This window comes from Metarhizium brunneum, chromosome 7 (assembly GCF_013426205.1).
Source record: "Metarhizium brunneum chromosome 7, complete sequence".
Classification (NCBI taxonomy): Eukaryota; Fungi; Ascomycota; class Sordariomycetes; order Hypocreales; family Clavicipitaceae; genus Metarhizium; species Metarhizium brunneum.
This window is the reverse complement of record NC_089428.1, coordinates 648,637-675,064: the sequence shown is the minus strand read 5'-3', so window position 1 is coordinate 675,064 and position 26,428 is coordinate 648,637. Positions and strand designations below refer to the sequence as shown.

The window sequence follows — 26,428 nt, the reverse complement described above, 5'->3', positions numbered from 1 at the left end:
CTATAATTTAGTGCAGCTTTCGGCATTTCCCTACCGCCCTTCTACCTCGTCCCTGTTTGACGCTCCTCTGTCTTTTCATTCGCTTCCCTTATGAAAACCGGGGAATAACTATACTAAAATGGGGTATGCCAAAAATAAGCAAAACGTCAACCTTTAGCTGAATTAGAAATGTCGAAAAAACTTTTCATTCCAAATGTAAAACCCTCCCCCCTCCCTATGATCGACGCCTCTAAAGAAAAAAGTACATAAAAACAGTTCATCATACATAGGTCATTCGCCCCTGACATGGTTCAACGTCAAAAGACAAATGTCCTTCAAGCCCATTTCGAAAAGTCGACAGACTCCACTAACGGGTTTCCTCCATTTGCATTCCCTACTTCAGTGTCATGTGTAGGGGCGGTCGAGAGCGCCGAGGACCGGTGGGACGTCTGTTCGCTGGTGCTGGTGAAGAAAGTGGCCACGCTGGTGCGACGCAAGCTGCTGAAGCTATCCCGCACGCTACTGCTTGGGCGGGAGGACTCAGAAGGTTGGTTTTGCGAGGACGAGGTCGGCGGCGGCGATGGAACCAGGGCTGCCGTCGTCTTCGGTCCGTATCTCTCTCGGAGACGCTTAATCTCCCTGAGCCGACCACTCCAAGAGCTGATGTGCTCGCCGCCCTCTCTGGCGTTCCAGACATGGGAAAACACCGAAGCATTCAGAGCAAGGAGGCGGATGAAACCAGGCAGCGCATTCAAAGATACCATTTTTGTCTCCGATGCCGGCGATATTTCCGGGAAGCCAGGCTTGCTCAGAACCTGAACTCTGTAGAATGGTTGTCCAGACGTAGCCCCAGGCCTATCCGTCGTCCGTGTTGCGATAAAAGACGCCCGCGACGCAGGCGTTATCACGATATTAACATAATTGAATTGGCTAGGGAACGTATCAAACATGAATGGTTTGCCTGAGTCGTTGAAAATTATGTTGACAAAGTCGTTGCCGATATGTCGCTTCTTAAGAGTGCACTGTGGGTCGCGTTCTAGGTTTGTAGGCATTTGAGTCGTAACGTGGAAAACAATCTCTGTTACCCTGTCACGCCAGCAAAACGTGTATTGGCCATCAGAGTCATATTCTCGATCCAATCCCTGCGTGTTAAAGGTAGCACCTTTCAGCTTTGTCAGCGTTCCAAGATTGTTCAGGAACTCCGTGTAATCACTGCTGCCAGAAACATTGGCAAGGATTTCGGCCTCGTTATCCTGCCCCTCCCCAATGTATATAACGCCAACCTTATGACTGTCCACGCTGGAGCTTCGGTCAAATACCCTGATTGCACGGTCAACGGCATCGTCATCCGGCAACGGAATAGGTCGTGCGGACTCAAAGCTCTGGGGCACAGGTGACATGAGTTGAACCAGCACATGACTGGGGAGAATAGAATTGCTGGTCGGCTGGCCTTCTCGGCTCACGTCAACATGGTTCTCGACCTGGTGTGGTGGAGGCGTCGCGTAGGTCTCCCGGATCGTATACGCCGACGTCCCAGAAGGCTGTCGCTTGATTATTTGCGCCCAACCCGATATTGTCGCCTGCTTCACTGTCACAATACTGTTTCCAATGATCCATTGCTTCTTCACAATGGGTCCGAATCGACCCTCAGTAAAGTACGGATCTTCACAAGACTCGTCCACATCGGCATACGTGACTCTCTGCATGAAGTCGATCGAGGTAAGAGCTTGCTCGTCAGCATTCTGTCCAGAGCTATCAGGATCAGAAAACAGCTTCTTGACAATCCACGAGACATGCGTGGCGCGATCCTGAAGTTTGAGAGCCAGGAACCAGAATAAAATCACATGGTACGCCAAAGCATGGACATATTGAGGAAGCTCCTCGGAGGGAGGACCCGTCTGCGTGGGCTCTCCAGTAGCAGCACCAAACACGCCAGCTGCATTAGGTTCACCGTTGTGGCTGCCGCGATGTGATTGTCGTTTGTCCCTTGCATACTCCAGGTAGCGGAAGCAGATTGCGAATACAATTCTGTACTCATCTTCTCTAAAGTTGACGTATACATTGTGTAGCCGACTCAGGCAGGCAAGGAACTCTAGAATATGAACTGACACGTGAGGCTGCGTGATGCTTGCTGCCATTTGATTGAGCATTTGAACAAGGGATTTGCTAGTAGAGAGAGGAAGCTCGTGACAGCATATCGACAAGGCGTGAATGCAGTATTTCGCGGTACGTTCCCAGGTACCGATACCAAGAATGAATGTCTTTACAATTTCATCCTCGTCACCCTTGCCAAAGTGCTCGTGGTAGCTTAGAATCATTGTCAGGCTGTGGAAGAGACATATAGCCACATCAGCCCGTCGCAGACCAGATACGAATGGAGGTTCCTGAAAGCTATTCGTTCGGATTTGATCGCAAATAATTCGACGTAATTCTTGAATCTGTGGAATTACATCTCTGAATATGGCATGATTGCTGAGTTGTGACGGCAGGTGGACGAGGGCGAAGCTATAGATCTCCCATTCACTGCCTTGTAATATATCGAGCACGGCATCAAGCCAATTTGTCATATTAAGCACTGATGGTTTGCGCTGCTGCTGTACATGCGATGCGGCTTCGTCTGCATCCTCACTCTCGTCGCTGGCTTCAGTCGTTGTCGAATGAGACACGAGCACGGGACTAATGAGATTAGGGATTCGTTCTGGCAGGGCCTGCGGGTCTGGACATCTCCAAAGCTGGTGGTATCTTGCAGCAATGGTCTTGGCCCCGCTTGGTGTTCGTACTGGATGACCTCGCTCTTGATGCTGAGACTGACTTAGAGACACCCCTCGCGAGGATCGGGACTGATTGCCATGATCGCTTCTTGACAAACGAAGAGACTGAGCTGCTTCCTCGGCCTGCTTCTTGGCAAACGAGGCGTCTGTACGATACATGGCAGTTGCCAGAGAAATATTGTCAAGGTCATCCGTGACAAAGACTCTGTTGGCCCAATCGGCGCGTAGTCGGAACAAAAGCTTCATCGCCGTTAGCCTGGCGTCAGTTTCGCAGTGATTCGTTTTAGCAATGCCGACCACTGTATTGTACAACTTCACACTCTTGTAGCTATGTGAGTTCATGAGTCGCAGAAACATTCTGACGTAACCTCTTGTAACGACATTTGAAGGAGACTGTGATTGTCGGAGACCGGGCGTAGCTCCGTCCATCATTGTTGGAGAAATCGTAGTTGACAAGACAGAAGGTGATATGGGAGACTTGAGCCTATCGCCAACAACTATGGCTCTCAAAGCATCAATAACAAAGTCAAAAAGTTCCATGTCGCATGACACAACAACAGAAACCATGAGTGGCATGACGGCATCGAGTACCAAAACGTCACCTTCTTCAGCAATGTTTTGCAGTATGCTCTTGGCCATCCTCGGAATGAAGTTCTGCTCTGCACCATCACCAACAAGGTCGACAATCTCGTACGCGTCCATCATGGCATGGAGGGCCCTAAGTCTTGTGTCGGAGCTTCGACTGCGATTACTGAAGAAGGCTTCCAACACCAGATTCAGGTTTTCTTCCCACCTCAAATCAGACGGAGAGCAGCACCGAAATTCTTGAAAGTAATCCAGAACAGTCTTGGCTGTTTCATCTGGCAATAGGTTGTGAACATCAGTAAAGAATTTGACAATGGTTTGTCGGGGTACAAAGTCGCGAGACTTCTCCTTGATGACAGTGTCTAGGCGTCGGACGAGCGTCAGGAGCTCGCGGTCAACCACAGCTTCCAGAGATTCGTCATTGGCCTGAATGCCTTGTTGTCCGTCAGCGCCCTCATGAACACGTCGGTAACACTCAGCCGCAACGTCAAGAGAGGTCGACCAATCTTCATCCACGATGAGACGGTGGATGTTGCCGAGTCCATCGTCGAACAGGGAATTGATCAATTGCAAGACCGCGGCGTAGACTCGTAAAGACTTTGTGGCCTTGAGCGTATTCGATAGTCCATCAACGAGTAATGCATACGGAACCGACGGATAGCCCTTTTCAGTCGTCTTCGACAGCAGCTTCTGGAGTACAGCCAAACTTCCCCGAATTTCTCTACTCGAGTCTTTTTCATTAACGCCAGGTTGCAAATTTCTGAGTATATCAAGCATGATTCGAACCGTCGCTTGGCCATTGTGTGACTTGCATAGATTAGCAATTGTGTGCCACGAGTTCTTTTGCAAGTTGGGAACCATGCAGTAGATTGAGCTGAGAACTTGAACACAGTCCTTCAGTTTACTCTGCGGGATAGAGCCAAAGGTCACAATTGCATCTAGAACATTGATACAGGAGCGCAAGTCATCCTCCTGACTTGTATTCATGCAGATGGTGAGTATGGTGTCAATTAGATCGGTGACGGCCGGCTCGTCAGCTGTGTTGAAGCTGAACTTGATGACATCCAACAGAAATAAAAACAACTGTGCAAAGTTTTTGTCTTCGCCCAATGCTGCAGTCTTGGCCCTGGAAGAACCGCCGGCACCGCGGCCAGGATGAGAGTTTTTCCTCGCGATACGGGCTGCATTGTACGCATTTTGCAGCCAAATCGTCAGAAGAGGTAATAAATCGTAGTCGAAGCCAGCCAGCACACGGCCACGGCTTGTCAGGTCGACTAGAGCTGCAAGTTGCAGATGGAAGTCTTCGGGGTTAGCAGATGCGGACAGAGTTTGAAAGTACTCTTTCCGCTCCAAATCGGTCGAAGATGCATGTTTCGCGCATTCCGTCAATAGTTCCCAGCCAGCAGCTCTCGTCGAAGCTGAGTTGTTTGGATCGATGAGGTCCTTTGCAGCGTACCAGATATCCAGAATCGGATTCAGTGGATATTCAGTAATGGCGTACTTTAAGGTATTCGCGGCGGAGATTCTCTCGCTGGGGCTGCCGTTTTTGAGTTGTTCAAATGCATCCATATGGTTAGTGGACAGCCCCTGGGAGTTTGTTGGGATGGCATTGATGAGCTCGGCTCGAGGCAAGGCAGCCGACGGGTTCGAAGGAGGAGGCGGGGCTTTGATCGCCTTGGAATTTGTTAAGGTACGAAAGACTGTAGCCAGGCCGCCGGGGCGAGTCGAATCCGGAGAAGTAGGATCATCTTCTGGCTGCGGGGACATGTGCTCGTCTGCCGAGAGGAGTGGTAGCGGAAATGTTGGGACTGTGTGACAAGTTAGCAAGGCAGACACAGCAACCAGGCAAACCAAGTCCAGCTTTGCGCTCTTCGTGGCAGGCAGACAACCACCTTGCGATAACTCCACGCTTCAGCAAGCTCGGGCGAAAAACTCAACATTGCCGGTAATGGCAGGGACCATCGTGGCTAGACGTAGATTGCATACCTGGAGATCAGCCCAGACGATCTTTGAACATAAAACTGCATTCAAGATCGAGGCGGCAGTTATACACGGCGTAGGGAGCCGCGAGCCGCACCAAGAACCGATGAAAGCAACCTAGGACGAAGCCCGAACCGTGGATAGGAACTCCGCCAAGTTGAGGACGGGGACTGGGACGACGACGAAACTCGACGGAATATACTTCGAAGCTGGCCAAAAACCGGTTTCAAGTCGAACACAGAATTGACCTTGCCAGGACAAGCATTGGCGAGGATGTAGGAGAAACAGGACAAGATTTGGGCAGGAAATGTCGATGAGACCGGAAGTGGTGATGATGCGATGCAGTCGCTTTTTGGATCATATTTACCCACTATGAAGCGAAGCACTCGGGAGTCCTGGGTGGCACTTATCCGAAAGTACCAGTACCTGCGATTGTGGGCAGAAGCCATGCAGCTTGGCTGGAACAGTACATGCAGTGTGGCTTGTGCAGGAAGGGAGGATGGGGAGAGCCCCACCATGACGGTTACTGCATTGAAGCTCAGTGAAGAATCTGCGCTCGCTGACCTCATCTGCAGACAGAGCATCTAAGCTGGGGGGGCTGGGTACTTAGTACCTACAGGAAGTAGTCTGGTAGGGAACTACCTAGGTAGGCAGCTGGGCATCGCACCGCCTAATGACATGATACCAGCAACTTCTCTGGTCTCAAGGCTTCAATGTTGGCTGCTTGTCGAGTACTGAGTTCCGTGGCTATGTCAAGTCAACTAGCTGGTACTACGTGCCTAGCAGTTGACACACTTGCACCAGTTGACGGTACATCGTAAGGCCTTGGATGTCAACCAGACCGCAAGTTCAGGTGCCAGGCCGCTCGACAAGCCAACGATACTTAAAGCAAGTATACAAAGCGCCCCGTAGTGTCTTTCTGACCTCAAGATGATTGAACCATAGGGTAGGGCTGGAGCGAGCAGTCAAGCGTTGCTTCGCACCCGACCTTTCCTATTCGAGGGCTTTAGCGCCAAGATTGCTCTTTGTGGCGGGAGCGACAAGCTTCGGTGCCTGTTTCAAGTTTACTGAAAGCTTGATCATTTTACAGGGCAACAGAATGATTAATGCCGTGCTCAATATGTCAATTGTGCTTTATTCGCAATTTGTGTACTCTATTATGCATGTATACCTAGGTAGGTAGGCAGTTGACGGGGTGGGCTTGATCTTGGCAGAGCCACGAGATCTGCAAGACCAGACGCTAATATAAACAGTTGCAGGACGAACTGTTATACAATATTGGGGGAAAAAGGCCATCAAAAGCGCATACGGGGGAAGATATGGGACTTGTCTCCCTATCCACGAGTTTCTAGTTGAAATGGCACGGCCGGCACAGCTTCGTGCAGGCGCACCCCGTCTTCTCCGTACCGTTGATCTGATCCGAGCTCCCCACACGCAACCCGTGGTTGACCCTGGTCGACCCGTCGCCATGGAAAGGCGAACAGCTGCGCAACGCCAGAAAGTCCTCCACATCACATCTCTTGTTTCCAACAAACACCACCGCCTCTCTCCATCTCCAAACGTCACAACCACAGTGCAGCTCTCTTCCACGAGGTCTCACCATGGCGGCCGACATTGGGCAAATCTCTCAGTTCCTGAATGCAACCCTCGATCCTTCCCAGCACCGTAAAGGTACGGCAGATACCTCCGTCCTGACTTTTTTTCTCTTTGCTTTGCTGTTGCCCCGCTCTCCAGTACTAATAAACAAAACACATCTACAGCCGAGAATGCTCTGAAGCAAGAGGCTACCAAGCCCCAATACTCGCTCACCTTGCTGAACATTGTCAATTCCGACTCTCTTCCCCCCAATACCCGACTCGCTGCTTCCTTGGCCTTCAAGAACTTCATACGTTCCAACTACGTGGTGCGTGCCTGTACCGACTCCCCCCACCTCGACCCTCGATCGAAATACTAAAGCTGTACGTGTTTTTCAGGATGAGGAAGGCAACTACAAAATTTCACAGGATGAGGTTCAGATAATAAAGGAGCGCCTGATTGGTTTGATGATCTCGAGCCCGCCAAATGTTCAGAAACAGCTGGGCGAAGCAATCAGCGTCATTGCAGACTCCGACTTTTGGAGGCGGTGGGATACCTTGACCCAAGTACGATCTGTCCATATTGCCATATTCCGGGAGCTTTTGCTGAGCTGAATAATTAGGAGCTGGTTAGTCGGTTTTCTACCACGGATCCCAAGGTCAATGTCGGCGTCCTCGAAGTCGCTCATTCGATTTTTAACCGATGGCGCCCTCTAAATCGATCCAACGAGTTGTATATCGAAATCAACCACGTCATCACCACGTTCGGCCAGCCTTTTGTTCAGTTGCTGGTGGTAAGTTGTTCAAGCGTAGCACTGTCTTTGGGATGCTGACACATCGCCTAGACTACTGACAGCAAAATCGCCGCGCATGCCAACGACAAAAATGCCCTCAAGGGGTGGTTCGAGACCCTCGACATGCAAATCAAGATCCTACATGATATGTCCTCTCACGACCTTCCCCCGATTTTTGAAGAGAACCTTGCGAGTATCTCTGAGCTTCTCCACAAATACCTGACCTACAACAACCCACTGCTCGAGACAGATGATGACGACGAGGCGAGTATTGTCGACACAGCCAAGGCAGGAATTTGCGAGTTGCTGGAGCTTTATACTATCAAGTATGATGAGGACTTTTCAAAATACTGCGCACCTTTTATTACGAGCGCGTGGAACCTACTATCGACAGTTGGGCCTCAAACCAAGTATGACAACCTCGTGAGCAAGAGCTTGCACTTCTTGACCGCGGTCGCCGGTACAGCTGAGCACGCTGCTGTTTTCAACAATGAGAATGTTTTGTCTCAAATTGTCGAAAAAGTCATCTTGCCTAATGTTGCCCTGAGAGAATCAGACATTGAAATGTTCGAAGACGAACCCATCGAGTTTATTCGACGAGATCTAGAGGGCTCAGATACGGACTCAAGACGCCGGTCTTCCACAGATTTCTTGCGAAAATTGCAAGAAAGATTTGAGACTCCCGTAACAACCGCGGTGTCCAAGTATATCACCCACTATCTTGACCAGGGCAAGACGGACTGGAAGGCCAAGGACACGGCCGTCTATCTATTCTTGTCTATTGCCGCCAAGGGAGCTGTCACCGCCGCACAGGGGGTCAAGACTGTGAACCCACTTGTCAATGTTGTCGAGTTCTTTGAACAGCATATTGCGGCAGATCTCATGGCGAGCGAGGGGGTGGAGCCCATCTCCAAAGTTGATGCTATTAAATATCTTTACACATTCCGCAGTCAACTGTCCAAGGAACAGTGGACGCTCGCTTTACCGCCGTTGATTCAAAACATGAACTCGTCCAACTATGTTGTCTACACGTACGCTGCAATTGCTGTTGAACGTGTTTTGTTCTTGGCGGATGATGTGGGCAATCAAATGTTCCCCCGAACCGACATTGAGCCCTTTGCAAAGGACCTTCTCAACCACTTGTTCAAGCTGATTGAGCGCGAAACTAATGCCGCCAAGTTGCAAGAAAACGAGTTCTTGATGCGCTGCGTCATGAGAATTCTCATCGTCATCAAGGATGGTGCCGCGCCAATGCTAGATAACGTCTTGACCCACCTTATTCTCATTACCAACGTCATGAAGCACAACCCTAGCAACCCAAGGTTCTACTACTACCACTTCGAGGCTATGGGTGCATTGGTACGATACTGCTCTGGGACCAATACCGCGATTTTCAACCAGAAGCTGTGGGAGCCATTTAATCTGATCCTTACTGAAGATGTTACCGAGTTCATTCCTTACATTTTCCAAATTCTTGCCCAGCTTCTCGAGTCAAGTCCCGCAGACGCTGTTTCTGAGAACTTCAAGAGTCTTCTGGGCCCTCTTCTGGCTGCGCCTTTGTGGGAGACCCGTGGCAACGTTCCTGCTTGCGTTCGTCTGTTATCTGCTGTCATTCCCAAGGCATCAAGCTTGGTTATTCAGAACAATCAGCTGGAAGCCGTTCTTGGCATTTTCCAAAAACTGCTTGCATTCAAGAAGTCCGAAGTCCAGGCCTTTGACATTTTGGATGCCATTGTCAACTCGTTTGAGCCGTAAGTGTTGCCCTGGAACAACTTCTAGTCCATTACAAGATACGTTAGCTAACTCGATCCCATAGCTCTGCGCTGGACAAATATTTTGGCACGATTCTGCAGCTTCTGTACACCAAGCTGCAGGGATCTCCTGCCGACTCGTTCAAGATCCGTTTCGCCCGCTTCTATCATCTGGTCAGTGCCAGACTTGAAGCTGGCTATGGTGCGGACTTCTTCATCAAGCAATCAGACCAGTTGGATGCAGGTGCATTTGCCCAAGTGTATCCACCATTTGTGCTTGCTGAGACAGAGAAGCTCGCCAAGCCTGTTGACCGCAAAACGGCAGTCGTGTCACTGACCAAGACATTATGCGATTCACAGGTGTTTGGGCAGAAGTTTATGAAAGGCTGGGCCAGCAGCTGCCGTATTCTGCTGTCCCTGCTCGCAAACCCTCCCGCTGTTGCCGCTGGCCAAGGCGACGAGATCATAACGGAGAGTTCAGTAGATGATATTGGTTTCGGCATGACATATACTGCTCTCAACACGTGCCGACCCCTGGCTCGCGACGACTTTCCTGAAGTTCAAAACGTGACGACGTGGGTCAAGCAGTACATGGTTGAAGCCAACCGGCGACACGGTGGGGCTATTGAAGGTTTCATCACCCAGAGACTTCCCCCAGAACAGCAGGAGGCCATTGCCCAGTATATTCGCTGAGTGGTCCGTGGGGGGTTGACGGGGTTGTTGGACGAGGCAGAACGGAGAGGAATATAGATGAAACAGTACAAAATGTGACTAGTCAGAGGGGGGGGGTCGCGTGAAATGAATGAGCCCGGGCATTTGAGCATTGAGCATTGAGCATGGAGCGGGTGAGCTGTTAACACAGGTATTACGTATGTTAACCGTGTGGGATAGGTGGAGGTGGCAATTACCGCAAAGAGCCGCACGGTAGGCACAATTGGGACATGAGATGACTGGAAAAGGATGCAGTAGAATTAAGCAATATAATCAAAACATGGCCAAGTCGGCGTATATATCTGATGCTGGACATTTTCCTCATAACCATGCCACTTATGTCCACTACGCAATTTCGTGTCCCACAGTTCGGAAATGACGGTGTACACCCACTGTAGTTCACGACATGTGCGCAATCCTCGTGCAATAGCGGGGGCTGCTAGGACTGACCCCGGAACAATCACAGTGCGGCAAGTACTGGCAATGTTACGAGTAAGCGACGCTGACGTCAAGCCAGCCATCACGGTTGGCATGTTGGTGCTGCACGAGAGCTAGGAAGAGCGCAGTGTGGTATTTCATAACTAGTTGCGTCTGCGGAAATAAAATACACCCGTCCTTCTTTTGCCGCCATAAATGACAATATGTACAGGAACAGAAATAGCTTAGGGTGAATTGAATGCACATGGTATCGTAAATCTCGCTAAATCATGAGGCCGCCGCAACGACTTGCCCTCGCCGCCGGCCCGGCACCAAAATACACCGGTATGCAGATACGCAAATGTCGAGTGAATGAGACGGGCGGGTGGTAAGTGATGCGGCTTTTCCCGCCTGGTGTAGAAATCGGGAAAAAGGTGAGAAGGGGATATATATATATATGCCCGGCGCTGAAACGCTTTGCCCGTTGTGCAGAGGGACGAATGCCCCGTCGTTAATGATGAAATGGACGTGAATCAAGTGCCGTCGTGAGGGGTCGTGACGATATAGGAATGCTGTTTTGGCATTGAAAAATTTCGTATACGCGCTGTAGAATTGCCAAGAGTCGAATAACGTTTATAGTAGATGGTTGGCGGCCGGGAGGACGGGGGCGCAAATGTTCCTGGTGTCATGGTCTGGTGCCGGTGCGGTAGTGTACTTAAGTAGAGAGCTGGTAGCTTGGCCGTGGTCGAGAGGGTCCCTCGCCAGAGTTGACTCTATACAAAGCCTCCTTCGGTGCCTACCATGCCAACGCTGCTTCGCCATGCGCACCGTCTATCTTGGTCCTCGCGGTCCCGGGGCCGTGGTGGCAGAGGTCCTGTCCCGCGGAGAGTCAGGTTGGTGCGCGGCGCGGACGAGCACGGCTGGGCGTCGACCTCGCTGCTGGCACGGCTGCTCCCTCCACTTGCGTTCGTCTGGACGAGCAGTAAGCTGCTGGTGCTAGATAACCTCTTGGCAAACTCGGTGAAACTCAACCTTTTGGCACTCGAGTTGGAGTGTCGCTTTTCCGCAGTTGTGCTGGAACGATGGTGTCCGCTGTCCTGCTGGGCCTTGCCGGACGTCATCGAGGGTAAATCCGGTGCTGCCGTGGCTGTGGCTATCAGATGAGGCGTGGTTTGTGCTCGGGAGGCTTTGGGCCTACTCTTGGCGTGGGCGGTGTGTGGACGCGAGGGTGGCGCGATTATAGTGGATGTGGGAGCGGAATCTGCATGAAAACTAAGGTTGTTCCTCGACATACCCGGGCGATGAGACTTTGGGTTCTTCAGAGTACCGCCGTCGTGACGGCCTGCAATGTACGCCAAGGCCCGCTGGGCAGATGGCGACATGAGTAGTGCGCCATGTTGCTCGTTCTGGTTCCGTCTCTGGGAGTAGCCATCGCGTTCAGAGTCGGAATCGTCCGAGGCAGGGTCTGCCCCATTGTCATCTGAGGAATCGTCATGATCAAACGCACTTGTCATGGTTGTTTGTTGGGCCTGTTGGATCGTGTCCCGCTTTCGCCGCTTCTCCTCGGCATCGCGCATTAGGGCATCAAACCTCGCAATGGAGCTGAGCTTTTCCTGTCCGGGAACATACGAACCGGCGCCAGGGATGTGTCCCAGCTGAAAGGCTCTGTCCAAAATGGTCTCCCCAGGGCAAGGAGGAGACCCTTCATCGAGGATAGAAAGCTGCCGGCTGTGTGAGCTTATGCTATCCCTGCCTCGGGAGGGTGAGCTCATCATGGATGACCTTCCCTGGGCCGAGGTCCATCCTTCGATGAACTGACCCTGGTACTCTCCATTGGGACCCGACGATACAATATCGCCGGGCCTAATGGTTGTATAGTGCTGTTCAGGAATGGCATACTGCACCTTTTGAGACGGATGGTTGTTGCTAGAAGGGGATGAAATATCGCTTCGTTTCGATCGTAGGCTTGGGGAGCCCGAGCTGAAGGTGGTTGCGCGATCCAGGGGCCCGGTGGAATGGGTGGCCGTGGAGCTTTTGTGCTGAAGGCCGCGGCTGCCGCTTCCTGGTCGAGGGGAGTAATCCGGATTGTCGTTGGATCGTGTTTGGAACGGCGACGTGAAAACCGGGGACACGGGGCTCTCTGTCGTGCTGTGCGAGCTCTTCTTGGACATGATGAATCGAGACCATTCGTGAAGAGTGGGATGGCGGTTATCGGGAGGCGTGCGAAACCACAACGTCGTCACTCCTGCGTCTTTGTTGGAAGAAATAAAACCTGCAGCTCGGCTTGATCGTCTCTTTCGTTGATTGTCGGAAACTGTGACCACAAGAGTTGGTAACACAGGCCCCTGCTTGCGATGGGAGACAAGTTGGACTTGGCAATCGGAAACACAGCTAAGCGGCCATTGCTGGATCGGCTCCCAGTCTTCCTAAACATGGACGTTGTCAGTGGCGTGTGTTGCGACGTGGGAGTAGCGATTGGGGAGCAGTGCGCTTTACCTTGGTCTTGTAAATGAAAAGACATTGTTCGTCAATGGCATTCTTTTGCACGGATTTTGAAATGACGGTGTTGACGCGGCCTATGCTGCCATTCTGCGTGAAGCCGTAGCTGCCTTGCCGATTTCTGGTGGTGGATTGGCGAGACCCAACGGCAATATATCTTGTCTAGCAAGCGGCATGATTAATTGGATGTGCCTGACGGTGACGCGGGGAGAAGAGAACAAAAGCATGCTGCTCCCAAATCATCAAACAAAGACTCGAGCACGGCTGTTGTGCTGCTCACCTTCCATGATTGCCTGCCTAAGATCTGACTCCGGTCCGGAGGAACCTGGAGGTGGCCGGCGAGGCTATCCATGGCCAGCAAGATGACAAGTTGCTGGCCAGAAAATGGGAGCAAGATGCGGAGTAAAGGCCGGTGGTCTGTTTCCGGTTAAGGTCGCATTCTGAGAAGGCAGAGATTGGGACCGCAGCGGAAAAGAGGCCTGGCTGCTGTTGCTCGCGTTTATGTTTCAACCGTATTGTCGACTCCTTTCCTTGGTGGATACTCGAGTATAGCCTCCTCTTGCTGCTAATGTCCTTGGCGAGTGTTTGGCGGGCAACTAGAAAAGCCAAACTTTGCTAGATGGAACTGCACTGCAGCGAGGGTCCAAGCCAGAAAAGATACGCCCGAGATGCAAGAGGGAACATGGAAATAAGGGGCAACGAAGACGTTATTGTTCTACGCCGAACACACACGACTGCGTAAAAGTGGACGAGAAGAGAATAAGTAAGCAGCAGCGGAAACGAGAGCAGCAGGTAAATGGACCGCCTGGGCTATTATGGGTCCTGAAGTTTGGCACGGAGTATGATGGTGTTTAACCAAGTCGACGGCCAGTCGCTAGTCACTAGTCACTTTTGTCTCTTGGTCTTGGTATTAAACACCTTGGACCAAGGGCGATCCCGCATTGGGCTTTCCGGCGGGAGGATGACGGACGATGAGGTGTGGAAGCAACCTTCGATGGACTGACGTGGGAGAAACCGGGATGAGGCATGGGTTGGTGCCAGATGCACAGGTCCATGCCCCGGTCCCAGCAATCTCAAGGGCCATCTGCCTCCATCCGCCTCCGTCATGGGGAGTTGGGGAGCCAAAGGCGCCATTTGCACGCCGTGGCAAGCATGGCTGCAAGCCGACTGCAAGCCCAGGTCGTGGCCGGGTCAAGGCCCATCAAGCCCTTGAGGCCTGTGGTCCGTGTCCAGGCACCTTGGAATCCCCAGGCGAAATTAACATCAAACCACACAGGAACACAATGGTGTTCAAGCGTGGCAACAGCCCCAGACCCCTGTCCCATGCATCCGCCAGCCCGCTTCAGTGGCAGCGATCTTTTCCAGTCCCCGAGTCGTCCGCACGTCGTCCTCGATGCACACAGTGCCGTCGCCATCAGCCACCAGGTGTCGGTGTTGTGCAGCCCCAATCCCACCATCAGTCGTGGATGGATTTGGTCTGTGCGTCCAGCCGTTGGTCGAGGGGCGCGAGGGGGGCCGCGAGGTTCGAGGTCCAAGTTCAAGGGTTGATGTTACATCCCAATCAACCTCTGGTCGTTGGGACAAGTCTGGTTTGCAGTTTGCATCGTGAACCTGAAGCACGTGCTTACCAAGTGTTCAATGTTGGTGCACAACTTCAATTCGGGTCAATTGACTGGTTGGATGCCTGACTTTGGTGGCCATGTCTTTAGCAGGAGGGAAGGCACGACCGCGCCGCAACTTGCTGCCCTGTCGGCATAACGGAGTACTACTAGCTGACTCAATCGTGTGATTCATGTCCAAGTGCAAAGCCCGAGTTCGCCAGCCTTCGATTTCTTGACACAACTCTGCACATGCACCAGACTTCAACAGGCTAGAGTGCGCACACCACTCTCTTCTCAATTTCCCTATTTCTACTCCGTAAACCCGCATCGCATCTGCAGCCAAGTGTCCAATCCGCCACCCCGTCCTATTGAAGGCCTTCCGGAGGACTCAAAGTCTCAGACATCTTGTCGCCAAGGCACTCGCTTCTGGCCGCGTGTTTCGGATCGTGGTACAGCCCGCGAGGCCAGTCAAGAGGAGAAATGGCGAGAAAAGAAAAACTCCCCCAATCCCTCGGCTCTTATCCAGCGGCATATGAATGCACAGACGGCATATCTGCCAGCAAGGGCAAACTGCCATGGGCACGCACATCCGTTCCCCACGGACATTGTCGTACAAGACTGGGAGCAAAGTAATTTTCCCCCAGCATACCCAAGAATGTTGGGGTCTCATGCCAAGTACGGAGTAGTACCTCCAGAATTGAACTCTGGGGCCTTCCGAAATATTACAAAATGCACATCCGCTTTCATGCAAGACTGTGCCGATATCCTCAGACGCCGTATTACTGCAAGCATTGTCCAATTTGCTATCCGCAGGGCGCAATTGTGCTGACGCAAGCTCTGGTGGGTAGAGACACAAATACTTTGAACAAGCTCAGTACACGGGCCTTCGATCCAACCTTGACAATTATTACTGCAGCCGTTGCACTGACCGTGGTGACGGCCCGGCCAGGGACCAGGGACACACAGACACTACTACGACTTATGGAGTAGCCAACTTAATATCCGTAAAGCCACATGAGCACTCTTCAGCTGAATGCGTGCCGCCAGGAACGAAGATACACATGAAAACCGGGCTGTGCCATTGGCAGGCGATAACAGTCGCCCAGTGACTGGCTTGCTCAAGACAGGAGGCAACTGCCTTTACGACATGATTCAGTTCCCTGAATAGCCTTTCTTCCTGATCCGGATGGATATTTCCCTTCATATCGCGGGATCAATAAATGAGAGCGACAACTCAAAGTGTGACGCCGAGTAGGCTACGGCGATTCCGGTTGAACACCCTGCCCAGGTTCCCTTGCCCTCGATAGGAAAACCGTGCGTCGCACGCTAACGCATGCAAAACAATGGCATACGTTTACATCTGATATGCATGGAACTGCACTTTAACAGCGCCGGACGACAGGTATACTATGTGCCTAGTCGTCTCGCGCGTGCTGATAACCCGTGGGAGATGCACGAGGCGGGAATAGAGTCTAGTCGGCTACCTCGCTACGCCTGATACTCCGAAGCATTCGGGATACCTGTATGAAGCAGAAGGACGGTGTGTTGTTGGCGAATGGGAAAGCGCTCCCAAGACCAAGGTTAATGCGACAGCCCATCATGTCTTATCATGACAACCAACAAGATGCCACTCTTGGCTCTTGCCACCATTTTGCCCCTAGTCCGATGGCTAGACTGTAAACGGTACGAAACATTCAGACCATCAGAATTATGAACTTGATTTCAGCATAGCCCGTGAAGGGCTGTCTCTAGCTCAATCCTCTTCGCTTTAGCGCGGATATGCTACGCAACTCAATGGTCTTCGTCTGATATGTCTCTTCGGGGCAAAAGAACGTCGACGTGGCTTGGAGACCACCCTCCTCGGGTTGAACTTACATGATTGGGGATCATCTGGAGCAGAAGAGTACTTGCTTCCTGGAAAACGCACTCGATGATGCCATCCTATGCCGTCTCACGTTAAACTGGGGAAAAGACTAGAAACATCCAGTTTCAAGCATGGCGCCTTTCATCTTGGTGTTCTGGAATGCATCCGTCTGTTCGGGTCCCTCTGGTTTTCCAAATCATTATTCCCCAATCGTAGGGTACTTTGTACCCCATGTTGCCGCCACATCATGCGGGTCATTGCGGTGGCCACTTGAACGGATATGCCGGTTGTTCTATCCCGTATTTCGCGTCTCATGCAACTGGACGGACGCACCACCTCGGCCGATCGCCACAACGTAGGCAATAACTGTGGCTTGAGCCAACGGTCGAGTTGTTCGGCCTTGTCATTGTGTGTGACAAGCGCCGAGGAGTAAATATCTGCCAAAGTATCGGACGGACCAACGGATACCGCAGTGTTCAGGATGTGCGCAGGAACGAAAAAGCAAAAAAACCCCGGTGCGGGATGCAAGTGTATTCTGAGACATTGCGCTGTCATGCCGCCACTTTGGCCCCTGTCCGAGGCACTAAAACGTCTAAACAGAGGGAGAAATGCGCTGGCTAGTCGTTGGTTGATTGACAGGCCATTGCGCCAATTCTCAATCTGTGGCAGTACTGCTGAATCTTGGGCGGTTCTATGTTGCTGGTCCCTGATCAAAGGGGTCAAAGCCGAATGCAATTGCAGGCCAATCGACGTGGTGGTCAATGGCTCTGTTTTCTGATGCCACAAGATATCTGAAACTGCGGGTCAACTCGTGGTACTGCCTGCATTACCGACGCCGTGACTACGACCGCACATGCACCGGGAGATATCAATCTCTCAACTCATTCAGCTCCCCTTACCCATAGTTAGAGACGGTCAAGATGGGCGACTGCGGCATTAAGACAGATTTCATGCAACCAACGTTCTTCTACTCAGGCTCTCCCTTGCTTTGAAGTCCAAAGTTCTTTTGCAACAGTGCCTTCTCCGACGGTATGGGTCGCTTCGGATCCGGCAGGGACCAGGCTGGTTGGTTTTCGCAATGGCTTTGACGCTGTGCTCGCCTGACAAGCGCAGTTTTATGTTAGTCCATGACGGCCAGGCGAGATGAAAGGGAAGAGTGGCAACTGGCTCGCAGAGGCCATCGTCTTGCAGCATATTCCAACAATGTACTCTGTACGGAACTCATGCAACAATCTCCGTGTTACCGACCAAGGCCAGCGGTCAGAACGAGGATGCTGTCAAACCTGAATGGAACCCAAACGGTCAGGAACACGTCTTGGCCGCATGCGGTTCTAGTCGGTGAAACTTTATTGTGACATGCCAAATCACTGCAGCTACTGTAACTACTACGACTTCAACAACAACTACCGCCGCCGCCGCCGCCGCCGCCGCCGCCATCAATTTCCATGCTCTTATGATTATATGTTCCGACACTGGAACATCTCAACAGAGTACGGTCGAGGTTTCAAATCTCCATTGCCATTCGATCGCGCTGTTGGTCTAGGTCCTACGCCTCTTCTTCAACCCCTGCATCATTGTGTATGCGGGCCGTTTAGTGGAACAAGAGCAATCCAGGGGTTCTAGAAGAACAGGGGGCACGTGTCCGCTAGTCATGCCATATTTGGTTCGCATTTTCGACTGGGCGGTGAATGCCTGGTACTGATTGTGCATTTCAAGGCATGTTGACAAAGGTGAGACTTGGTGGAGATGCTACTCCGTACTGACGAGTGGCAAATGCCCCATGTCTCTTGCCACACTTGCCCCAGACCGTTCTTCTTGAATCCAAAAAAAAAGGACCATAGAATCTCTTGGCGTGCTTCGAACTCGCGAACGATGGGGGGGACCAGAGCCTACCAAAACTTTGTTCCTCGGTCGTCGAGTTGGTGAGGCTGAAAGCAAGGGCCAATTATCTCTAGACCATCTCTGCATGGGGCCCAATAGCTTGGTTGAGGCGCCTGTACGGAGTATCTCGGATCCATATATTCAAGTATTGGTTGGCGAGGAGTTTGTCATGCCGCAGTTTGGACTGACTGACGTCTCTATTCGGACCTGTCGTCGGGCGACATGGATCTTGACAAGGCGGCTGCCCGAGGGAGAGCAAGCGGGTTGGCAGCTTTCATCAGATGATGACTTGAGACGCTGTGGTTGATTTGCTTCCATGCAGGTACGATGGCCTTGGCAGTCAAGGTCCTCCTGGTTTGACCCGGGCTCTTGAATGCAATGCGATCGGTGCTGTCACCAGGAACAACCGGCAAGGACAAAACCCCCTCAATGGCCGGGCAGTGTAGCGGATCAAATTAAAGTACGGACCTCCATCCCATTCCGCATGACTGGAACTCTGGTTGGACCACGGAGCTTTGGCCAACTGGGTCGCCTGGACCTGTGCTCCGCGTGGTACAGAGAAGCCAGCCCGAAGTGACAACTTTTGCCAGATGGACTGGCTCTTTGACAGCTGGAGGCATCACGGACCAGAAGCTAAAAATGGAAATAACGTCTCCATTCAGTGCCAACCTCGGCAAACGGCCGTCCTGTCTCAATCGACATGGCAGCAAACTCAAGCGCCGTGGCTGTCCCCACCGGCCTCGCTCGCTCAGCGTCTTGTGGCACGCATGTTTTCCATGGTTTCAACAATGTCGGATCTCACCGCCGCTAGCATCCGCAACAAGCCGCCTCCGTCTCGCCAACGAATCGTACAAACAAGCAAACTAGTCCCCGTGTCCAGCCGGCCACTTCCCCAGATGAGCCAAGTCATGACACTCGAGGACGCGCCCATGTGACACCACACCACCAACCGTGCAAGTCTGGTCCGCTGTGGCAGACGCCCAAGGGAACCCTTTATCAGCCTCAAAAAGACACCGAAACTAGGGCAAAGTAGAAATTATTTCTTGCCGAGAAGCGGTTCGGTGTGCTCGGGTTTACCGTTCCATGCATATGCCCGCGCACCCCCTTCACTGCCGACATGGACCATCCCCTGAACGCTGCCAAAAATGCCTTGATAAAGCGTCCCTGTATGTGATAACGCCCGACCCAAGCATATGTTGTACTGGCCATGACCTGGGATACGCTGGTGCTTGCTGCACACGCACGACAAGGTTTCCATTGATCTTGCATCTGCGCCTAACTCTAATGCTGCGTGTACCCCGGATTTTGTGATCCCTTTGCTCGGGAAGGAATATCACTCGCCTTCGCCTCACCGACAAAAGCTCCCACCAGTGGCATCGCAGCCCGCCATTCGCAACCTCACGTCACACATTCAAGGTCTCTCTCCTCGGTATATTTAGAATCGCTTATCTTTATTTTTTTTTAAAATATTTTTTTTGGTCTTTGAGAATGGGAGATGGCATGTACCAAGTCGAGGGCTGTCCCAGTCTACATGTAACCTTGCACAAACAAACAGCCCTTGCCCCATCCAGCAACCCAAATCCTGCAGGTATTCGCTCCGACGGATGAGACATGGCTCTCTTCCTCCTTCGCACCCCCGCCCATCGCTACAACGCCGGAAAAGACGAACCGAACCGGACAAAGACTAAAAGAGTGAACTGGTGACCAAGAGGATAAAAAATAAAAATAGAGGCCATCAAAAAAGCCCCTTCTTATAGCATCATATGGCCAATAACAAAAGAGGAGAAAAAAAACAAACTTGTAGACTGATCCAGGCTGGGGCCGCGAAAAGCCATAGTTCAACAAAACCGACCAAGGATGAAGATGAAGAATGCGTACCGCCCCCCCGTCCTGCGTGCATTTCTCTATTGTCGTCGTGGCAAAAGTGTCTAAACCAAGAAAAAATGCGGAGTAAAAGTGTAACAAGATAGAACAACTCGTAGTATATGCGCCTACTTGAAGGAGGCCGCTGGATGACCGAGTCCAGGGCCAATGTCCACCAGTCAGTCCTCCCTGCCTAGAACGGCACGGGTTCATTTTGATGGTGTTTCCACCCCGTCAACCCGGGTATCCGAGACCTGATATCCACGCCTCTCTTGCGGTTAGCCCATCTGCGACTTTTGTTAGCAATCTCAAATAGAAAAAAAGAAAGAAAGAAAAAACCGCGGAAAGTGCTAGTTTTCTTGGCCCAACGTACATTCGCACTTTTCCGTCATCATTACACGAGGCGAGCATGTATGGATCGGCCGGGTTCCAAACCACACAGTTGCACCGCTTGCCGGAAAAGCTGGACAACCTCTCGACAGCAGCCCCTATATTCTTGTGCCAGATGACCACTTTTCCGTCCTCGCTGCCGCTCATGACAAAGCTCTCGTTGGCCCCGCCAAAGGAGGCGCGGATGACGCACTGGTCCGTCATGTGGCCGAGGAATTTCTGCACCGTAGCTCTCGTGAACAAGTCGATGAGCTGGGCCTCACTGTCCCCTTTGTTGACAAGCAGCTGCCGGGAGTCCTGGCTGATGGCTAGGGATATTGGCTGCGCACCCAAATCTAGCTCATACTCCAACGCTCTTGTTATCCCGTTGTACACGTACATGTTGGTAAAGTTATCCGCCGCTACAAGCCACCGTCCGTCGGGGGAACCAGCCATGGCCTGCACACGGTGCTTCTTGTCCCACTGGACCAGCTCTTCGCCCTCACTGTTGAATGTACAAATGCTCCGCTTGTTATCGAGGGTGCCGAGGACAAAGGATTTGCTGTCGCTCGCCCAGATGCAGCTGCTGACAGGTTCGTCGAACCTCTTCAGTTTCTTGATCAATTGACCATTCTACCCTTTTTATTAGTTTCCGTTGATAATGGGTGACATGGCCGAGATGGGCTCTTACCTTGGTATCCCATAATCGCGCAAAATGATCCTGCGAACAGGTCACCATCATCGAGTCATCTGGACTCCACGCAATACTTGCCACGCCGGAATGGTGATCTTTTTGAACCTGCATGCTGAGCGCGTGTACAACCTGGAATGACCAAGTCTCCCATATAAAGACGCTGTCACTGGATCCACAGGCGGCAAGCTGCGTCCCGTCGTGAGAAAATTGCACTTCCCACACCTCTCCTCGCATTTCAGTGAGCTCCAGCACGATATCCCTGGGGAAGACTCGCCTGTCGCAGTGATGATCCGCGTACAGCGAAGGCGACGATGCCGCTGTGTGGAAGAGGCAGGAGTTGATCTGACTTTGCTTGACCTGGTGGAGGAGAACAGCTAGACGATTTTCGGGAAGCATGACAGATGGCGAGATGCACCCTAGCAGGCCGGATTAGCTTCTACATATCATAACCGGGTAATGGCTTGTAACAATTTTTGGGCACTCACTCGATAGGTCAGACAACAGCCTTTTGCGTGATTGTCCCCCTGCCCCGTCCCAATTTGCCTTGGCCATCAGGTCTTCTGTCGAAAGACACATGAGGAGGCTGGAAAGAAAATGCACCTTGGCGGTGTCGTAGTCTAGCGGCGTTAATTCTCCCCTCAGAACCTGGAGTGCCCGAGTTGTGTCTCTGGTTTCTAAAAGCTCCAGAAACTTTTGTTGGCGCATGGCAAATCTCATGACATTTCGCTCAGAGCCTGGCGCGAGCACAAGCCCATTTCCACCACCGCCATCCTCCCCAGCCTGTCCTGCCACAGTAGCTTCCGTCAGCAAATCTTCCGCTTCAGCCCATGAGCCCTCCAACACAGCTGACCGAAAGGCTGCCACAGTTGGGTTTTCCAGTTTAAACCCACTCTCCTCGCTCACACTCTCAGCCGCAGCTTGATAACCCATGTCTGACAATGCTTGGATCAAAATTCGGGTCACCTCCTCTCGGTTATGTCCGAAATATGATGAGGGTCGGACGGCCGACGTAGAGGCTTTGTCTCCATTTGCTGAGCCGTTAGCAGCTAGAGACGCTGCCTTGTGTGTCCCGTTAGTCGCACCACTGGGCAAGACAGTTCTCTGAGAAGCAACACCAGTCGATCCATTTGAGCGAGCGGCGCCGCTTCCATTAGACTGTAGGACAGAATTGCCGTCTGACGCCATGTCTTCGCCCTCTCGCCGCCTCCTCTTTGGAAGACGACGACTAGGTGATGAATGTGTGCCGGCTGGAGCAGCCTCGTTGTCGGCACAGGCAGGGTCGTTGGGATCTTGTATCGGAGAAGAGCCAGATGGGCGTCGTCGCCTACCGAGGACCTGCGATACCGAGCCGGAGGGCAGATCCGGTCTTGGAGTGGAAGATTCTATGTTCGCATTCGAAGCCGGAGCTAGTTGGGCGGATCGGCCAGGGCGATCAAGCGGCGAGGAGGGGTTGGGTGCTGGGAGGACGGTGCTGGCAGATGGTCGGGAGGTGGACGGAGTGGATGGGTCGTCGGATGACACAATGGGGTGAAGGGAACGAGCGTCGGAGGGTTGGTCCACGTCGACCGTTCCGCGGGCAAGCCGCGGTGGCAGTTTGGGTCGATTTTGTCTATAAATTGGCTAGACACCGGTCACGAAGACAGTCGAGACGGGAGAGGCGGCGATGGTGACTGTCTGGGCGGGAGACGGGACCAGGCCAGGTGTGTGTGTGTGTGTATCGTGAGTGAGGTGGTCGAGTATGGGGGGCTCTGCCCTAGTACAGTCGAGCCAAGGAGGTAAAACTACCCAGGTAGGCAGATGTTGATTGCCCAGGCTTTTTGTCGTATTGATAAGGCGCCGTGAGGGACAGCAACACCTTGTTGTCGACCAGCATGTGACGGGCAGCGTATCGGGCACTAGAGAGCAGGTGTTGACGACATGGGGTCGGCGCCGATGAGGATGAAGGCGAGGATAGAATATGCGTCGGGCCGGGTCGCTGTTTGAAATGGCTGAGCAGCGCTGGAGAAGGTTGAGGCCACCAGCTTGGTCGGTTTGGGCGGCATAAGAAGACGGTCGTGGAGGAGTGAAGTCAAAAGAGGGTCCAGGCATATGTCTCGAGAAACAGGATCATTGATGAGGTTTGAGGCTGGGGAAAGAGCACTGCAGTTGCGCGGTGCTAGGCCACAGCGGTCCACTGGTCCGACTGATGGCGAATAGCGGAGCCTGAACCTCCGTCGCCGGCGCTGAACATTGAATGCCCAGGCAGCGTCAACTGGTGACTGGAAGACTGAATTGCTTCGGGCCATAAAGTGGGGGCCTCGGGAAGGCGACATCTGCACATTGGAGCTTGCCATGCGCCACACGCATCCCAACCATGGAGCATCGTCACCAGGCTTGGGCTTGGGCTTGAGGCCCAGTGACTACTTGCCACGCACCAGACACCAGACGCATTCTGGCCGTCATAGCTGATAGCTGGCTCCGATGGTGCATCTGCAGCGCAGGACTTCAAATGTTGGGAACCTACGGGCCAACGGCTCTCGGGTCTGGTGGTCCGTAGTCTCGGGTCCTTTGAGCTCTAGGGTAGGGATCAGCCTGGCTTGCCATGAAATACCATGCCATCCTTCTGCCATGGATTGTGGTAAGATGGATGGATGTATTCTGCTGACCAAACTGGAAATTCCCGAAGGTGCTTTCACCCAACTTGGCCCTTTTCGTGGCCACATCAATAGCGCCAGATACGTCCTCGGTTGCTGCCGATCGGAGCAGCCTTGTTCAAGTTCCCCAACTGTGATTATCGAGGAAAGCAGCAAGAGTCACGCATTTTGTCTTGCCAACGAACACTGAACACTGGTAAAGTAAGGCGAGGCAAGGGGTCTTCATGGAGGATGCGTACTGCCGAGCACGCGGGCGGATATCCAAGCCGAGATGATGGACTCCTCAAATCTCCGCCTTCATCGTTTCTAGAGCAGAGTTTTGAGGACAAGGAGTATAAAACATGTTTGCGGCGGAGTATCTGCGTTTGGCACGGCAGAGCTTTGCGGACGTAGTGATGCGCCTGAAACTGGATGGAGCACCTCATCTTCAGGGCGATGTCTTTATACTTGCCGAGAACTGGCTCCCTTTGCCCGGGAAGTGATCACCGCAGATGAAGTGGGACAGGGTTCTCCAAGCCAAGACTATATATGATGGGAATGCAGTTAGATGATTGCGTATGATGGTGTCGAGTCTGTTAATATATCAATGCCGTATTGGCGGGAGGCGAGTCATGGGACGGCCAAATACAAGAACACGCAAAAATTGCCGGGCGTATAAGCTCGCCGGTTTCAGGTCTGGGAAAAATTCTGGGCACTGGATCATTCCGATGTCGAAAATGATTTCTACAGCCTGTCTTTGACGTTCCAAGACGCCGGCGGCTTCTCTGACATTTGAACTTTGTGCCGACCAGCCTGGGTATCGTTGATAGTGACTGTTGACGTTGAATGTGGCTCTTGAGGTGAGATGGAGCCCGTCTGAGCCTTGCCTTGATTGAATGGGACAGAAATAAATGTAGCTTCCTTGCCACCGGATGGTGGAAACGCAACCGGTATTCCCTCCGATTAGGTGAAATTCCGAGAGCCTTTAGGTATGCTATTTCACCCGTCTACCACTCTTTCTCTACGTTGTTAGAATGTTTAACAGAACTCGTTATCCCAACGCTCAAATCGGTGTAATTGCGTGTCTAACATATTCTCCGCTTATAGGATGATTTGAAAACGGCGGCAGCTTCGACAGTACCCGATCGCAACCATGCTTTCGAGCATTCCAACGACTGTCAGATGAAAAACGGGGACCTAGGTCGTTCCTAAGACTAGCCTCCTGGCTTTGGTTCCGGTGTCTGCATGTTACATCACACGGTTACGCCAGGGCTACCCTCACGAGACCTAGGGCAGAAGGCCCTCATCGGCCTGACGGTATATTTAGAGCTCGTTGGTTATTCCAGGCCTTTAGAAAATCTAGGACCTGCGATACAAAAACCTGTAAATTAGATGAACTAAGCTATTGACTCCAAGCCCTCATACACTGAGCCCTTTCTCACATGTCATGATATTGTGTTGACCGGTGAGCAACGGAGCAAAAGAAGAAGCAGCAATAGCGGCCCGCGGCCAAATATCCTCAATATCGAGCTCCAGTGTGCCGGTTGGCTGTTGCAAGTACGTGACGGGCACGGCCGGGAACCTCGAAGAGGCGCGCGAGATGTCCGTTCCGGCTGTTCAATTGCTCAGCGATAAAGAACACGCCAGCTCGACTGCGGTTGAGAAGCTCTCCCACCAGATGAGCAGACAAAAAAAAGGACTGTAAAAGTGCGCAAAGGCAGAACTGGGCTGGAGGGGCCACGGAAAGCGAACTGCGGAACGCCCGTTGAAAGGAGGGCCGCTCTGCTCAATACTGCTGACGACCGCAAGACAGCGCTGATGTGGTTTGGAAAAGTCCAGGGATACGTGGATGGCCAAAGATGTCAGGGCGGGAGAGAGAAGCAGTTCAATAGCAGTGACCAAGATGAGCATTGTGAATTTGTGACGTATTAGCCAGTACGACATTGAACAGGAGTTTCTCGGCGTATTCATCGCCGAGTTTAAAAAGAAGCTCACCTTATCAAGTGTGTATTGGTGTAGTTGGTATTGCCTTCGAGTTTACTACCTAGTCTACTGTTGATCCTCGTCGTCACAGTGTATACGTCGTTCAATGCCTCCACAGCGATGGAGAAAGAATGCTCAACAGCGAGAGCAAGTTTCATCAACGCACAGAAATTGTGCCTGCGGCGATACGAAGCAGATTCTTAACTGCCCGGATGTGAATAATGGGAGCAGCCATGCCTCTTGGCCAGGTGGAATCGGGGCGGCTCTGTAAGTCTTGAATATCAAGTTTTGTTCCCCCGTTCCATGGTGGTAATGCCCACATTTTAGTCTGGCATCATGTTGGTTGAGGTTGTCGCGGGAGCCTGTTGACACTATCTGAAAAACCTGGTCTGGGATTCATATGATGACGATGAGGAGAGTAGATGGAGGGCCGAGGCGGAAGCTTGCCTGCCGAGGAGAGCCTCATACGCAGTCAGTTTGCGAGCGAGGTCGACTGTGAT

At 52.2% G+C, this 26,428-nt stretch overlaps 4 protein-coding genes across 4 annotated transcripts; 1 reads left to right on the top strand and 3 right to left on the bottom strand.

Moving 5' to 3' along the window:
* Window positions 1-314: 314 nt before the first annotated feature.
* tsc2 (Tuberous sclerosis 2) lies at window positions 315-5,764 on the bottom strand (the record flags this gene model as incomplete). The annotated part of the gene is made up of 2 exons (XM_014688599.2): window positions 315-5,143; window positions 5,518-5,764. The coding sequence occupies 2 exons, from the start codon at window positions 5,762-5,764 to the stop codon at window positions 315-317; spliced, it is 5,076 nt and encodes a 1,691-aa protein (XP_014544085.2).
* A 1,152-nt stretch (window positions 5,765-6,916) lies between these two features.
* On the top strand, window positions 6,917-10,127 carry CSE1 (Importin alpha re-exporter; the record flags this gene model as incomplete). The annotated part of the gene is made up of 6 exons (XM_014688600.1): window positions 6,917-6,986; window positions 7,076-7,218; window positions 7,289-7,456; window positions 7,513-7,683; window positions 7,735-9,434; window positions 9,500-10,127. The coding sequence occupies 6 exons, from the start codon at window positions 6,917-6,919 to the stop codon at window positions 10,125-10,127; spliced, it is 2,880 nt and encodes a 959-aa protein (XP_014544086.1).
* Window positions 10,128-11,335: 1,208 nt separating this feature from the next.
* Window positions 11,336-13,413, bottom strand: G6M90_00g107550 (uncharacterized protein; the record flags this gene model as incomplete). Its single annotated transcript, XM_014688601.2, has 3 exons — window positions 11,336-12,988; window positions 13,059-13,223; window positions 13,342-13,413. The coding sequence occupies 3 exons, from the start codon at window positions 13,411-13,413 to the stop codon at window positions 11,336-11,338; spliced, it is 1,890 nt and encodes a 629-aa protein (XP_014544087.2).
* Window positions 13,414-20,463: 7,050 nt separating this feature from the next.
* Wdr26 (WD repeat-containing protein 26) lies at window positions 20,464-22,518 on the bottom strand (the record flags this gene model as incomplete). The annotated part of the gene is made up of 4 exons (XM_014688602.1): window positions 20,464-20,557; window positions 20,644-21,272; window positions 21,331-21,749; window positions 21,819-22,518. The coding sequence occupies 4 exons, from the start codon at window positions 22,516-22,518 to the stop codon at window positions 20,464-20,466; spliced, it is 1,842 nt and encodes a 613-aa protein (XP_014544088.1).
* Window positions 22,519-26,428: the final 3,910 nt, after the last annotated feature.